The sequence below is a fragment of the Muscardinus avellanarius genome, assembly GCF_963383645.1.
Source record: "Muscardinus avellanarius genome assembly, chromosome: 20".
In the NCBI taxonomy this organism is placed as follows: domain Eukaryota; kingdom Metazoa; phylum Chordata; class Mammalia; order Rodentia; family Gliridae; genus Muscardinus; species Muscardinus avellanarius.
The window spans coordinates 12,281,137-12,294,680 of record NC_137806.1 but is presented as its reverse complement, the minus strand read 5'-3'; the positions used below and the strand labels follow the sequence as shown (position 1 = coordinate 12,294,680).

The window sequence follows — 13,544 nt, the reverse complement described above, 5'->3', positions numbered from 1 at the left end:
GGGGTTCTGCTCAAACCCACACTTCAACTTTGTGGCACTCAGTGTCCCTCAGCTTAGATAAGCAGGAACTCTCCTTGGGACCACAATATCGTGCCTTACCCAGGATTGCTTTTATCCTTAGCACACATCCTCATTCACCATCAAACACAAAAAGAGAAGAATGCTTAGGACCTTGGGGTGAGGGTGAGATCGGACTGAGGGGCCGGTATGAGGTGGAGCTACCTTTCAGATTGGTCATGGTGTAGCTGGTAGGGTTCAGAACCCTTAAGAATAGGGTGATGGTCTTAACTGTTGAGGTTCTACCCTGGGCTTCCTACTGGCCAGACAGGGACTCTACCGCCCCGTCCCCTTCTTGCGGGATTAGGCATGAATGAGTTTTGCTGATAAGTAATAAACAGCCAGGTGCTTTCTGTAGCTCCTCAGTTTGTTAATAAAAATGTTTCTCTGAAAACTCAAAGGGTTCTTTTGCAAGGCACCATTCTATAGTTTTGCAAGTTGTATTGGATACATTTGACTTCAAGTAGTATTAAAATGATTTACAGTCATGAGAACAGTATCTTATCTGTATTTGGAGGTAGTGTTGGCCTTTTTATTTGGAGAACGAGAAACTACATTTGGAGAAACCTCTGCTGGCTCAGAGCTGGCGAACTTGATTGGTAACTGGGTTTTCAGACTTTGCCTTTGAGTTTCAGCAGACTGTCAGTTCTTACTGCTTAATTAGTGTACTTAATTATGCTGCTAATATCTCCTTGCCTGCCAGTCTTCATCTGATCATCTCCCATCCTTCTCCTGCCCAGAGCCCAGCATTTGTTCCGCCAAGCCATGCGCACACCCATCATCTGGTTCCATGTGGTTCCTGCAGCAAAGAAGGACCAGTATGAGCGGCTCTCCCAGAGCGAGCAGAGCAGTCAGTACCCCGGCCGCTTCAGCCCCGACACCCCGTATGCGGACAGCCGCAGCGTGGCCAGCGCTGGGCCCCACACGCTGCAGCGAGCCCCCAGGGCCGGGCCCCCGCCCGAGCAGACCGATGCTCTCAGACTACCTCACGCCAGCCACCCCTCCGCCAAGCCCCCGGCAGCCCCTGCCCAGGGCGGGCTCAGCACGAGCACCGGCAGCAGCTACGGCACCAAGAAAGTTGGCAAGAGGCTCAGAATCCAGCTGAAGAAAGGTGCCGCGCCTGGCTTTTGTTTGATTGAGTTGCTTTTAAATTGTTTGAGCAAGTAGCTTTTAAAAGTCAACCAGCCTGCTGGGCGCGGTGGTGCAGGCCTGTCATCCCAGGACTCCGGAGGCTGAGACAGGAGGATCACAGGTTCAAGACCAGCCTCAGCGACTTAATGAGATCCTGTTACAAAATAAAAAACAAAAGGAGATGGTAGCGCATGGTAGAGCATCCCTGCACACCGTCCCCAGCAGCACACACACAAACACAAGTCACCTGAGCTAAATCTCTCCAGTTGCTTATTCCCCAGCTGGACCTCTGGCCTCGCAGTGCTGGGCCGGTATGCTGCCCTGAAATACACCCAGCCCAGCATCTAGAGCAGTATTTCATGAGAATTCACAGAAAGTTTGTTTGTTTGTTTGAGGTCCTGGGGATGGAACCCACTGGCATTCTACTTCTGAGCGACACCCCCAGCCCTGTTTTTTATTCTTTATTTTGAAACAGGGTCCCACTGAGTTGCAGAGGGCCTCACTAGGTAGCTGAGGCTGTCTGTGAATCACAATCCTCTGGTCTCAGCCTCCCTAATGCTGGGATTACAAGTGTGCGCCCCCATGCTTGGCTTATTTTTTTAAGAGTGCTTTTAAACGTTTGAAATTGTGTTTTGTTGCTGTTCAGCTCCACTTGCTTTACAGAAATGAGTCGACAGGCTTCGGCTTTGCTGTGTAGGTTTGAGAAGCAGCGCTCCTCTCTGGGGTTTTTGGCAGTGACTGAAAAGGGCGTTGGGGTGTGGTGCCGACCCCAAGCCCAGCGAGGATGCCCTGTTCTGCCTGACCCACTCGCTGTCAGCCATGATCTAAAGACCTGGGTTTTCTTATGGGTTTCGGTGTAGTCATGTATGGTTGGGGACCGCGGCTATCAGGGCCTGGGGGTGAGGCAGAGAGAGAGCACGTAGGCTGCGCTCTTCACATCATGGAGGCTGACGCGAGCCCGTGGGAAAGGGAGACTCTGGGCAGCCAAGTCTTACTAGAACACTTTCCATATCCAGACACTGGGCCACTCTTCTCCCTCTTTACGACAGCCTTCACAGGCTAGAAATTCTGTGCCTGCTGTTTTCATTCCGAGTGCTAGCTCTTCATTGAACTTTATGTGAGCCACAGTTCCTTCTTGCTGGTCACTGGTATTTTAGGTCCAAATAGTTGGTTGATATGATTTTGGAGTTGACAGCTGGCCTGTAACTTTGCAAGTCCAGAGCCTGTGGGGAGCCCCTCTCTAGAACGCCCAGAGCCTATGGGGGATCCCCTCTCTAGAACGCCCAGAGCCTATGGGGGATCCCCTCTCTAGAACACCCAGAGCCTGTGGGGAGTAGAACCCCTCTCTCTAGAACACCTGGAGCCTGCGGGCAGAAGCCCTCTCTATCTTTCTCAGTTCCAAGATGAGAGGATCTTCTTATTTTTCTCAAATGGCAAGCCCTTCATTTTTTATTTAAAACTGCATCAGAAACCATAGCAACCAGCTATTTATACGTTCATACCTGGAATTTCTCAGTAAATGTATAATATTTTATTTGGCCATTGTCATCAAGGTATTTATAAATATATTTTTTTATTCTGGTAGAGGGATATTTCATTGAGTTAATATTTTTTTCCACACAATCTACAGGTTTAAACAAATTGTGATGTAATAGGAACTTTTAAAATGAAGTAAAATTTTACTTGCCAGTAAAAGAATCATAGTGTGTGTGTGTGTGTGTGTGTGTGTGTGTGTGTGTGTGTGTGGTGCTGGGGATTTGAACCCAGAGGCATTCTGCCCCCGAGGTACACCCCAGCCTGATTTTTAAAATTCTTTTTGAATTCTATTTTGAAGTGGTCCGTCTTCAATTGTTAAGTACCTCACTTAAGTAGCTGAGGCTGGCCTCGAACCTAGACCCTCCTGCCTCAGCCTTCCAACTATTGGGGTACAAGTATGTGCCACCACGCCAGCCTAGAATCATACTTTGAATACAGGGATTAATAGTTTTATTTTTGTAGCATTTGAAAAGAAATGATTGTATTTTACACAAGCTAATTTAGAAAGGCTATGTTTAGTCAACATTAAAAAGTAAAATGTATTTTTGCCTCCTAAATATTTTTCTGCTTTTGAATAATCTAAATGACATAGTGCCCGATAGACCTGCCCTGACTTAATTTACTAGCTCTGAGGGTGGACGGTGCAAGTGTGCACTGCCACGCACGCTGCCGAGGCAGAGGCATTTTACATAACCCCAATTGTTTTAAATAAATAGCAGGAAGGGTGCTGATTGTCTTTGATTAGGACTAAATACAGACACCCTAATAATGATTGTACAAGAATGGAACAAGAGTCCCTTGTAGCCACAGATAGTATATTTTCCAATTATTGCCACATTTAAGATTTTTAAAGACATGCATTGACGGTGTTAAACTTTAGATTCAGTTCAGCATTAACCCTGTGCTTGTGTGGCAGTTGCTGTTTAAGAATCGAGATCCACTCAGCCTTCAGCACGATGGCGCGCTGGCGTAAATTTGAACGGTGCCACATCACATGACAGGAGAGAATAGCCCCAATGTCCTTGCTCTCATAATTAAGATTTCTTAATATTTATTGCCATTTGGCATCCCCACATACCCTGCTCTTCTGTAGAAATTAGCTTTTTAATAAAGCCAGAGGAGAAGGTCAGTAATCTGTTTCAGTCAGTGCAAAATGTTTTGTTGGCTTTGCTAAATGAAAATTGATATCTATTTATCTTTCCTTTAAAGGTCATTGCCTGAACTTTGAGCTTACAGATTTAGGGGTTATTGCTGATAATTTAATAGTATTGAGGTTCATATAACAGTCTTTGTAGTTCATACAAATTAATATTGCAAGAGGAGAATAATTTAGAATTCTTTCTTAATAAATGTTATTGCGAGTCATTAGAGTTCTGTGAACACACAGACATATGGGAGGTCCCAGCAGAGTAGTTAGGAAAATCTCATAAAGACACGATGCTGTTCAAGTCTCCACCACGGAAGACTTCCAACATGGCGTTCCAGGCACGGTGAGGCTCCAGTCAGGAGTCAGTGCGTGTCGGGTTCGCGCTGGAGAGTGCTGGCCAGGGCTGTGGCTTCAGCGTGTGACACCCGCTGTGCTCACCTGCCGTGTTTATTAGGGTCTTCCTAAGGTCTCCATCCGTCCCCGCGCTCTGCTGTACCTCTCTTCACCTGGACGGACTCCTTCCTCCTTCCCAGACTGAGCAATGTTTGCCCTGATATTGAGTTGAAATGGAACCTAATATCCCAAGAAATAAGTTAATTAAAAAAAACAGCGAGGAACAAATGACTCATTCTTTGGAGCGTTGCATACATGCCCTGACTTATGAGGAATGAGTCTTAGCTTTGGATTCTTGCCTTGCCTCATTGTGGCGTGGTGACGGGTGCGACATGTGACCCCTGACTTCTGCTGCATCAAGTGTCTAAGAAAGGCCCCAAGGAAAAGCCGGGCGTGGTGGCGCACGCTTGGAATCCCAGCATTCGGGGGGCTGAGACAGCAGGATCCAGGTGTATGGCCACTCTCAGCTACTTAGTGAGGCCCTCTGCAACTCAGTGAGACCCTGTTTCAAAATAAAGAATAAAAACTAGGGCTGGGGGTGTAGCTCAGAGGTAGAATGCCCCTGGGTTCCATCCCCAGTGCCGCAAAATCAAAACAAACTGGACCCAAGGAGTTCAAAATTTAAAGCAAAACTCAGAGTCATTTATGAAGGCCTTAAGTGCAGTACCTTTAAGCATAATATCCTGATGTGCAGACTCAGTGACCATGATCTGAGGTGAATTTTTCCCTGAGTAATTTGCCTATTTGAGGGGGCTTTGGGGGAGGGCAATATATTTAGTAAGACTAAAGTTATTAGAAGAGAACGTGAGAAAGATATTATGGCGCCTGCTCTCAGTGAATCTCGGTACTGAGGTTGGGGAGGCCCGTGACTGTGGCTGGACGTGGTTTTGCCGTTGTTTCGCCCCTGGGACGCTTTCTGCCCAGGACCCTCCTTCTGTTCTTCAGGCCTGGAATCCATGATTGCACAAGAATACTGGAATTTTTGAAGTAATGTGGGTTTTTTTTTTTCCTTTTTTCATGCAGTGAAATTCACTTGACACTCATGGTGGGTTTACAACTAGGTAACTGCCTAGGCACGTTACTGCTTCTCCCACTGACACCTTTTGATAATGCCAGCCACTTAAACCTCCCTAATTCAGTCCATTTTGGAAATTTGCCGCAACTTTTGAAGCACTGGCAGAAGCGTTGGGCACTGTGGGCGTTACAGATGGCCCCGTCCTGGGAGTGGGCGGCAGGAAGCTGCTTGTGGACGTGCCGGTGTAACATCCGGGCTCGGGGCGCTCACCTGCCGCTGTCCTTGTTTTATAGGTTCAGAAGGTTTGGGGTTCAGCATCACCTCCCGAGACGTGACCATTGGGGGCTCAGCTCCAATTTATGTGAAAAACGTCCTCCCGCGGGGGGCGGCCATTCAGGATGGCCGGCTGAAGGCCGGGGACAGACTCATAGAGGTGAGTACCTGGCTGGCGGCGCTCCAGAATTCCCCCCGGCTCCCCCTGCGAGAGCCGGTCTTTAACGTACTCAGGAAAGATGAAAGTATATATTGCTGCATGATGACATATAAAATAGTGTTCTTCGTATCTTCCCGCAGTCTGTTTGAGGAAATGACCTTTTCCTGTATATCACCTGTGGATGTTCCTCAGACCCGAGGTTTACGAGGCTGTCTTCTGTCCTTATAGAGGAACCCTGTCTGTCAGGCTGTCTGTCTCCCGCCCCTATGTTCAGCAACATAGGAGTTTTCTCCTTTGTAGTGGTAAGAAAGGTGGCCTCTAGGAACCCAAGAGCTGTGAGGGGTCCTGGGGAGAATGAAAAGACAGGGAAGGCCCTGTGGGGAGGAGGACATGGCCCTGAGGACGCTCCTCAGGAACACCCTTCCTGCTTTTCCTTCCCGTGGTGTTCACGGCCATCTTGGAAATATATTCATAATTTCTGTTAGTGGAAAGATTTTTGCATATAGAAAAGAGACAGACTGAAAGTCAGCACACTTTATCAGCTATACTTTAATAGTGTTTTCTTTGGGAAACGTTTCCTCCCTTCCCCTCTCCCTCCCTCTTTTCTGTGCTGGGCTGGAGCCGGGGCCTCCTGTGTGCCGAGCACATGCTCTCCCCTCAGTCACACCCAGGCCACCCGAAGTCCGTATTTTTATTATTAGATGTCCTATTTTCTCAGCAACGATTACTTGAATACTAATGTTAAATTTTTGCCACCTTACCCATTTTCGATATAGATTTGAGCCCTCTTGGTTGAGCTTTCCTAAAGATATTTTCAAAAGTAATGCTGTAAAGGAATCACTTTCACTCTTTTCCCATGTCTGTAGTTTGGGGCTTGGTCCCAATAAATCTTACGCCTGGTTTTTTTGGTCCAGCGTCCGTGATGCTTTTTTAGTGGATGCTGATGCTAAGTTGGGGAAAGGTTCCAGCCCAGGTTATGTTGAGAGTTTTGTACTCAGAAAAAACCACTTGGCCTTGGGCGTAAACTAGAGTTCCTAGTCACTTCACTCCCAGATGGAGTGTGGCTTCTTTTATTTCTTCATTTTGGTTGCTGGGGATTGAACCGAGGGGGATACTGCCTCCCAGCTAGACCCCCAGCTCTGACTTTTAATTTGTCTTTGGAAACAGAATCATGCTAAGTTGCTGAGGTTATCACTAAATTGCTGGCCTGAAACCTGTGATCCTCCTGTCCCAGCCTCCCGAGTACTTATGGGAGGGCACCACCAGCCCAGAGGAGCTTGTTTCTCAGCTGGGACCTGAATCTTTCCTTCCTCACCCTCCCCAAGTGTTTGTGCTCTTCCTCTTCCTCCCTCTCTTCTCTCCTCCCCCATCCGTCCTCTTCCTTCCATATATATACATATATAATTAATATTGTGGCCTCAGCTGTTGAACCCTCCGCATTGTGCGCGGTAGGCAAGCTCTGTGCCGCTGAGCTACGTCCCAGGCCTTCCTCCTGTCTTGACCATCACTTTATCTGAGGCCATTTGAGCACACATGGGGAGGTTTGGCTTTCTTTGTCTGCCTTAGGAATGCCCCGGAACCTGTCTATTTTCAGAGTTAGACTCTATTTCCAGAAGCTGTTGGGTTGTTTTCAATCCAAAGCTTCATATTTGCATCCTTCAAACTGTATTCTCCTAGTATTTACAGTTGTTTTCATATAATGTTGACAATTCAGTGGACAGTTTTTCTGAGTATCTGGATATTTGAAATTATACAAGAAAAATGACAGAATAACTCCCCTTTTCCATTTATCAATTAGAATCTTCTTGCGTTCTGAACTTGTTACCTGGTTTCTGCAAGCCCTTAAAACCCGGAGTGTTGAACCACAGAAGATTGATTTTTTAATCTACTTTTATGTGTGCTTTGTAATTATGTATCATAATGAGGTTCAGGGCGATAGAAACATACGTGCAGGCACTCGGGCGCATTTCTGTCCAGAGGTGGAAGATTGTTTTAACAGGAGGGGCAAGGTTCCAGAACATATTTCGACTACAGGGAAATTTTGATGTTACAGTTTAAATAACGTACTTCTTTGCCTTGGGCAAAATGTTACTTTTAACCAAAAAGAATAATATAGAACTCTTTTGAAAAGGAACTTATGTTCCTATTTCTGTTAAGTGGATATTGCTTTCTAATATTGATGTCATACTATGAGACAAGACAATGAGTTCTGAGTTGTTCCAAATCTGTTTCTTTCTAGAATTCTCTTATAACCGTGAAAAAAGTTACAATGAAAAACTGCTTTCCTCCAAAATTATTTCTGTGTTTTAGTGATTCTTCAATTTGTAGTGTTCACCTTACCATCTTTATAATTTCCAGAAAAATGTTATTGAAACTTAAAATATTTATACTAAAATGTTTTTGGTATTTTTTTTTTACTACTACGTGTAAGGACAATACCTTTTTATGAGAAAACCTGGGATAAACAAGACCACTGGAAGGCTTCAGTTGGAAGCCAGTACGCTGTGTGTTGACTTGACATTTTAGGCCTATTTATTACTTGTCGGTGCCCTGCGGGCTGTGGCTTTGGGTTCCTGATGTACACTAAAGGATTTATTGCTTCCTACTATACTTCTAGATGTCTGGCCTGAGTTTTTTATGAGCACAGCAGTTTAGTGTTTAGGTCATGGCGACATTAAGCCTGCAAGGAGTCCCTTCCTTAGCAGATGTGGGCCCTTCCAGAACCTGCTTCCCCTCTTATCTGCTTGCCCAGGGTTATGGCTGAAATGTTGTTTGTTTTAGGTCAATGGAGTGGATTTAGCAGGCAAGTCCCAGGAGGAAGTTGTTTCCCTGTTGAGAAGCACGAAGATGGAGGGGACAGTGGGCTTGCTGGTCTTTCGCCAGGAAGACGCCTTCCACCCACGGGAACTGGTGTGTAAACCGGACGCGTCCTTTCCGAGGGCATGGGCGGGGCGGGGGCAGCTACCTGGTGGCCGGAGTTTACACAGATGTGTTCCCAAGCATTTCCGTATTCCTTTGAGGTCTAATTCAGTGCACACATTCTCGTCTCTACTGCTCTCAGTTATGGAAGTGAGTACCCATAGAAATAAATATAGGGGCGTTTAAAAAATCAGATTCTAAGGCTGGACGTGGTGGCGCATGCCTGTCATCCCCGCGCTTGGGAGGCGGACACAGGAGGATCGCGCAGCTTTGAAACCAGCCTCGCTGGCTTAAGAGACCCTGTTTCAAAAAAAAAAAAAAAAAAGTATATATATATATATTATACACACACATACATACATACATATATACATACATACATACATACATACATACATACATACATAAAATAGGTCTGGGAGTGTAGCCCGGAGGTAGAAGGGTTTCCAGGAATAAATAAATACATACATACATACATAAATAAATACATAAAATAATAAAATAAAAATCAGATTGTAGGGACAGGATGCTTCCCGAGGCATCAGCTGTGTGCCGCTGCAGGCTCCCAGGTGGACTGATTGAACACAGGACATCAGTAACTGTATCTCGCCACTGAGGGCTGCCATTCCAAGCTGCCACCTCTCCCTGGCATGCGACAAATTTTCTCATTTCAGATTTTCTCAATAGATGTAGCAAAGCCAAAGGAAGATGGTTGCTTACTGTTACAGGAAATGGAGTCCCTTAAAGTTTTCTTTGAAACTAAAAAATCTGATGACAGCAAGCTCCACAGCTATTCATTACAAACGTAGCTAGCCTTGTTCGGAATGACATTGTGCTGTGGAAGCCATTTGTGGGCAGCACGTTGACTGGACTTTCTGTACTAACATCAGTAAGTCAGTTGTTTTAGTGATATTCAGATGGCGTCGATGGGAATGAAATCCATATAGAATCTGAAGTCTTTTTTCTACAAATAGTTCCAGGATCCATTTATATATTAAAAATGACATAGATGAAGACTCATTATCTTTTGATGTGGTGAGAAAATTGTTTTATTTCTAGGAAAGATAGTGTTTAAAATATTTCAAAACCGTTTCTACTTGAGTCATGTTAGAATATTTGAAATCACGCTGAGTGAGCATCATCTGAACAGCAGTTAATCTGTATAACGTGGGCCGGTGAGGTCTCCATGGGTACCGTCCCCCAGATGGTCATGTAGACCCAATTCTCATAGGTTCTAGCTTCAAGCTTAGATGTGTTGTGGCTGATAAAATTTTTCTTTTGTTATAAATAAAATATTTTATTTTCCACATATTGCCCATATTTCTATAATACTTTGTAAAATAAAGATTAGTTTCAGTCATGAATACCCCAGCCCTCCTTGGTTACAGATCTCAAATTCCGTGTGATTTTTCTGGAAATTTCCAACTGGGATCGAGTTAAAAAGTGAACACTTTTGTTTTGGGTTGATTTTTGAATAAATCATGAAAACGTCTTCATATTTAAAAATGTTTAATGCATCTGTTCTCCATTTAGATTCAGTTTTCCATGTTCCCCCCACTGTTATCCAATTTTGTGCTTAGAGTGCCACCTGATCTAAATCTGAGGATGTCTCCATTAAATTGTAAATGAGCACTTTCCACACAGGCATGGGGCCCCCGCGTCCTGTGATGGGCTCCAGCCCTCCTTGCTCTGCGGGTGCCAAGGTTGGGGGCTGCTCCTGAGCTCCTGGGCTCCTGCCAGCCTGCACGCGGCCAGCGTCCTTCAGGTTCTTCTGCTCCAGCCCCCACGTTGAGGCTTCTGTCTCCCGTCTGCTGCCCCTTTTGTTCATTCCCTCCCTTTTTCCTTGGTGATTTAATGTATCGCTCGCAAGCTCTTTATTATTACGGGAGCCAGAAGGTGTCAGTTCACTGCGCCATTGCACCTGCTTTTCAAGACTTAAGAGAATAGAATTCCAAAAGCGGGAGTTAAAGGGGGCATTGAAAGTTATCTCAGAATCCAGTCGGCGTGGCTCTTCCTCCTAGCCTGGGTGTCTGTGTTTCAGCTTGGTGGGTCTTAATACTTTTATCAGTATGTGCCTTCTAGAAAAAGAAATCCTCCCAAGCACTGACCTATATTATTTGGGAAAATATGTTACATTTATTTCCTGTGTAGTAAATATGTAAAGTACAAAGTTTGTGTTTCAGATGTTTGCTTGGTCCATTATTATGTGTCTAGTTAGGAGACGGTCCTATACCTTAAAGCCTGGAATTCCTTGAGAAAATTGAAAAGCAAAATTAGAAACAGTGCCCTGAGCCGGCGCGGTGGCGCACACTTGTCATCTCTGCACTTGGGAGGCTGAGACAGGAGGATCGCACAGGTTCAAAGCCAGCCTCAGATACTTACTGAGGCTCTCGGCAACTTAGTGAGACCCTGTTTCCAAATAAAATAGAAAATAGGTCTGGGAGTGTAGCCCGGAGGTAGAAGTCCTCTGAGTTCCATCCCCAACACCACACACACACAAAAAAAAGGCATGATTAGGAAAGCAGTTCAGCGGTATTTGTTTTCCTGCAAATAAATGCATGGTGCACTATGAAGGAACAAGCAGCCTTGATATCCAGAAGCACTCCCGAAGGTCCACAGAACCACAGGTCCCTGGACTCTCGGGAGGTGGGCGACAGGTCAGGCACAGCAGTTTCGCCCGTCTGTCTTGTTTGTGGGTTTTAATAACCAACGAAATTCCCTTTAAGATAAATCAGTCTGTCCCTGTGTGTTGAAGATGGCTTTGGTCACTCTGTATTTGTTTTTCTTCGATTCTTCTAGAATGCAGAGCCAAGCCAGATGCAGATTCCAAAAGAAACGGTAAGAGCTTTGTCTTCTGAGGATGCAGAGACGTTGGACAGATCAATGGAGCTCTCTTCTTACTAATTAAACACGAGTTACTTCTCCTGCCTTTTTGAATGGTCTCATTTTAAAATGACTTACGGTTACTGCCTTAAACAGAGTACCTTTTAGAATTATTTTTGACCAGAGAGGTATAAAAAAGACATTTCCTATTGGCTTGTAGGATAAGCGGGGCGAGGCTTGCCGAGGTTAGTAGTTTGAAAGATATGCAAAGTATTTTATTAGTTGTGAAACGCGCATTGTTGCTCTAAAATGGAAATAAGAAAGGTTACCAGTGAGAGGTGCTTGGTTCAGATGCAGAAGGAAAGCAAGGGCCAGGAGAATAAAATGAAAATCTCTTAGAAACAAAATGATCTGTCAGTAGTAGGTTAAGCGTAGTTGTCATAATAGCCATAAATGTACTAATTTCTCTTAGCAGAAGTCACAGCCTCTCAGCTCAGATTAAGTCCTAATCAGACTGGAAATTAAGGGAGGCCCGAGTCCTGGCAGGCAGCGCTGCCCAGTGGACATTGTCCGGGCCCCTCCCGGCTTTTGGGCTGACGCTCTTCCTTGGGCCCAGAGAATCTGTTTCATATTGACACTGGATAGTGCTTTGTAGAGGTTCTGCCCACCCGGATCAAACAGCACAGCATGAAAACGTCTCATTCCCAAACTGGTGTAAATAGAAAACGTAACAAAAACAGCCATAGTTGGTACTATCAGTACACATCATTCAGAAAAAAAAAAAGCTTACATAGGCGGGCGACTTTGAACTAATAAATGGAATGTTGTTTTTAGATATTCCCCCATTCTGAAAATGGCTAGCCAGCTGGGCATGGTGGCATACCTTGTAATTGTAGTACTTGGAAGTCTTTCTCAGGAGGAGGAACTCAGCTTTGAGGACAGCCTTAGGGACATAGATTCTCAGTAACCTAGTGAGACCCTATTTCAACACAATTAAAAAGGGTTAAGGGTGTAGCTTGGAGGTAGAATAACCCTGGGTTCAGTCCCCTTTAACAATAAATAAATAATAAAAAATTAAAAGTGAGCCGGGCGTGGTGGCACACGCTTGTAATCCCCGCGCTTGGGAGGCAGAGACAGGAGGATCGCGCAGGTTCGAAGCCAGCCGCGCGCGCTGGCTTAGGAGACCCTGTTTCCAAATAAAAATGCAAAAATAGGTCTGGGGGTGTAGCCCGGAGGTAGAAGGGCTTCCAGGAACCCCAGTACCACCAAAAAAAAAAAAAAAAAAAAAAAATTAAAAGTGGATGGAAAATCAGACCTCCGAGGAAAATCAGTAAATAACCTTGAGAATATTGCATATTAATAAATGTAGATTATAGAAATTATAGCCTTAAGTTTTTGTTTCTGACGTAAATAGGTCAGTGATGTTTAATCAAAGCTCAGTGGAGCTGGGTGTGGTGGCACCGGCCTCTGATCCCTGCACTTAGAGACCGAGACAGGACGGTTGTTGGTTTGAGGCCAGCCTCAGAATCTTAGCAAGATCTTGATTTTTTTGTTGTTGTTGTTTTTGTTTTTGTTTTGTTGCTTTTTTTGTACTGGGGTTCCTGGAAACGCTTCTACCTCCGGGCTACACTCCCAGACCTAATATATATATTAATATATTAATTTTAATATATATTATATGTTAATTAACATATATTAATTTATATTAATATATAATATCATATATTAATATATAATATATATTAAGTTGGAAACAGGGTCTCTTAAGTCAGCACGGCTGGCTTTGAACCTGCGCAATCCTCCTGACTCTGCCTCCCAAGCACAGGGTTTACAAGTGTGTGCTACCACACCCAGCCTGAGACCTTGTTTTTAAATAAAGTCAAATGTTGGTCATGGTGGCTCACGCTTGTAATCCCCGTGCTTGGGAGAGGGAGACTGGAGGATTGAGCACGTTTGAAGCCAGCCGCGCTGGCTTAAGAGATCCTGTTTCCAAATAAAAATATAAAATAAGTCTGGGAGTGTAGCCCGAAGAAGGGTTCCATCTGCCCAGTACCACCAAAAAAAAAAATTAATAATGATAATAATTAATT

General features: G+C 44.8%; 1 protein-coding gene across 15 annotated transcripts in view; it reads left to right on the top strand.

The window, feature by feature from the left end:
* Positions 1-13,544, top strand: part of PARD3 (par-3 family cell polarity regulator) — a gene marked incomplete at both ends in the record, with an annotated part of 556,932 nt that overhangs the window by 310,209 nt on the left and 233,179 nt on the right. For 9 of the 15 annotated variants that reach the window (XM_080716990.1, XM_080716986.1, XM_080716988.1 and 6 more), the window contains 4 exons: positions 798-1,168; positions 5,573-5,712; positions 8,494-8,622; positions 11,431-11,469. In XM_080716990.1, the coding sequence (XP_080573116.1) occupies positions 798-1,168; positions 5,573-5,712; positions 8,494-8,622; positions 11,431-11,469 (679 nt within the window). The remainder of the gene's footprint in view (positions 1-797; positions 1,169-5,572; positions 5,713-8,493; positions 8,623-11,430; positions 11,470-13,544) is intronic. The other 6 variants (XM_080716979.1, XM_080716980.1, XM_080716978.1 and 3 more) reach the window with 1 other exon arrangement.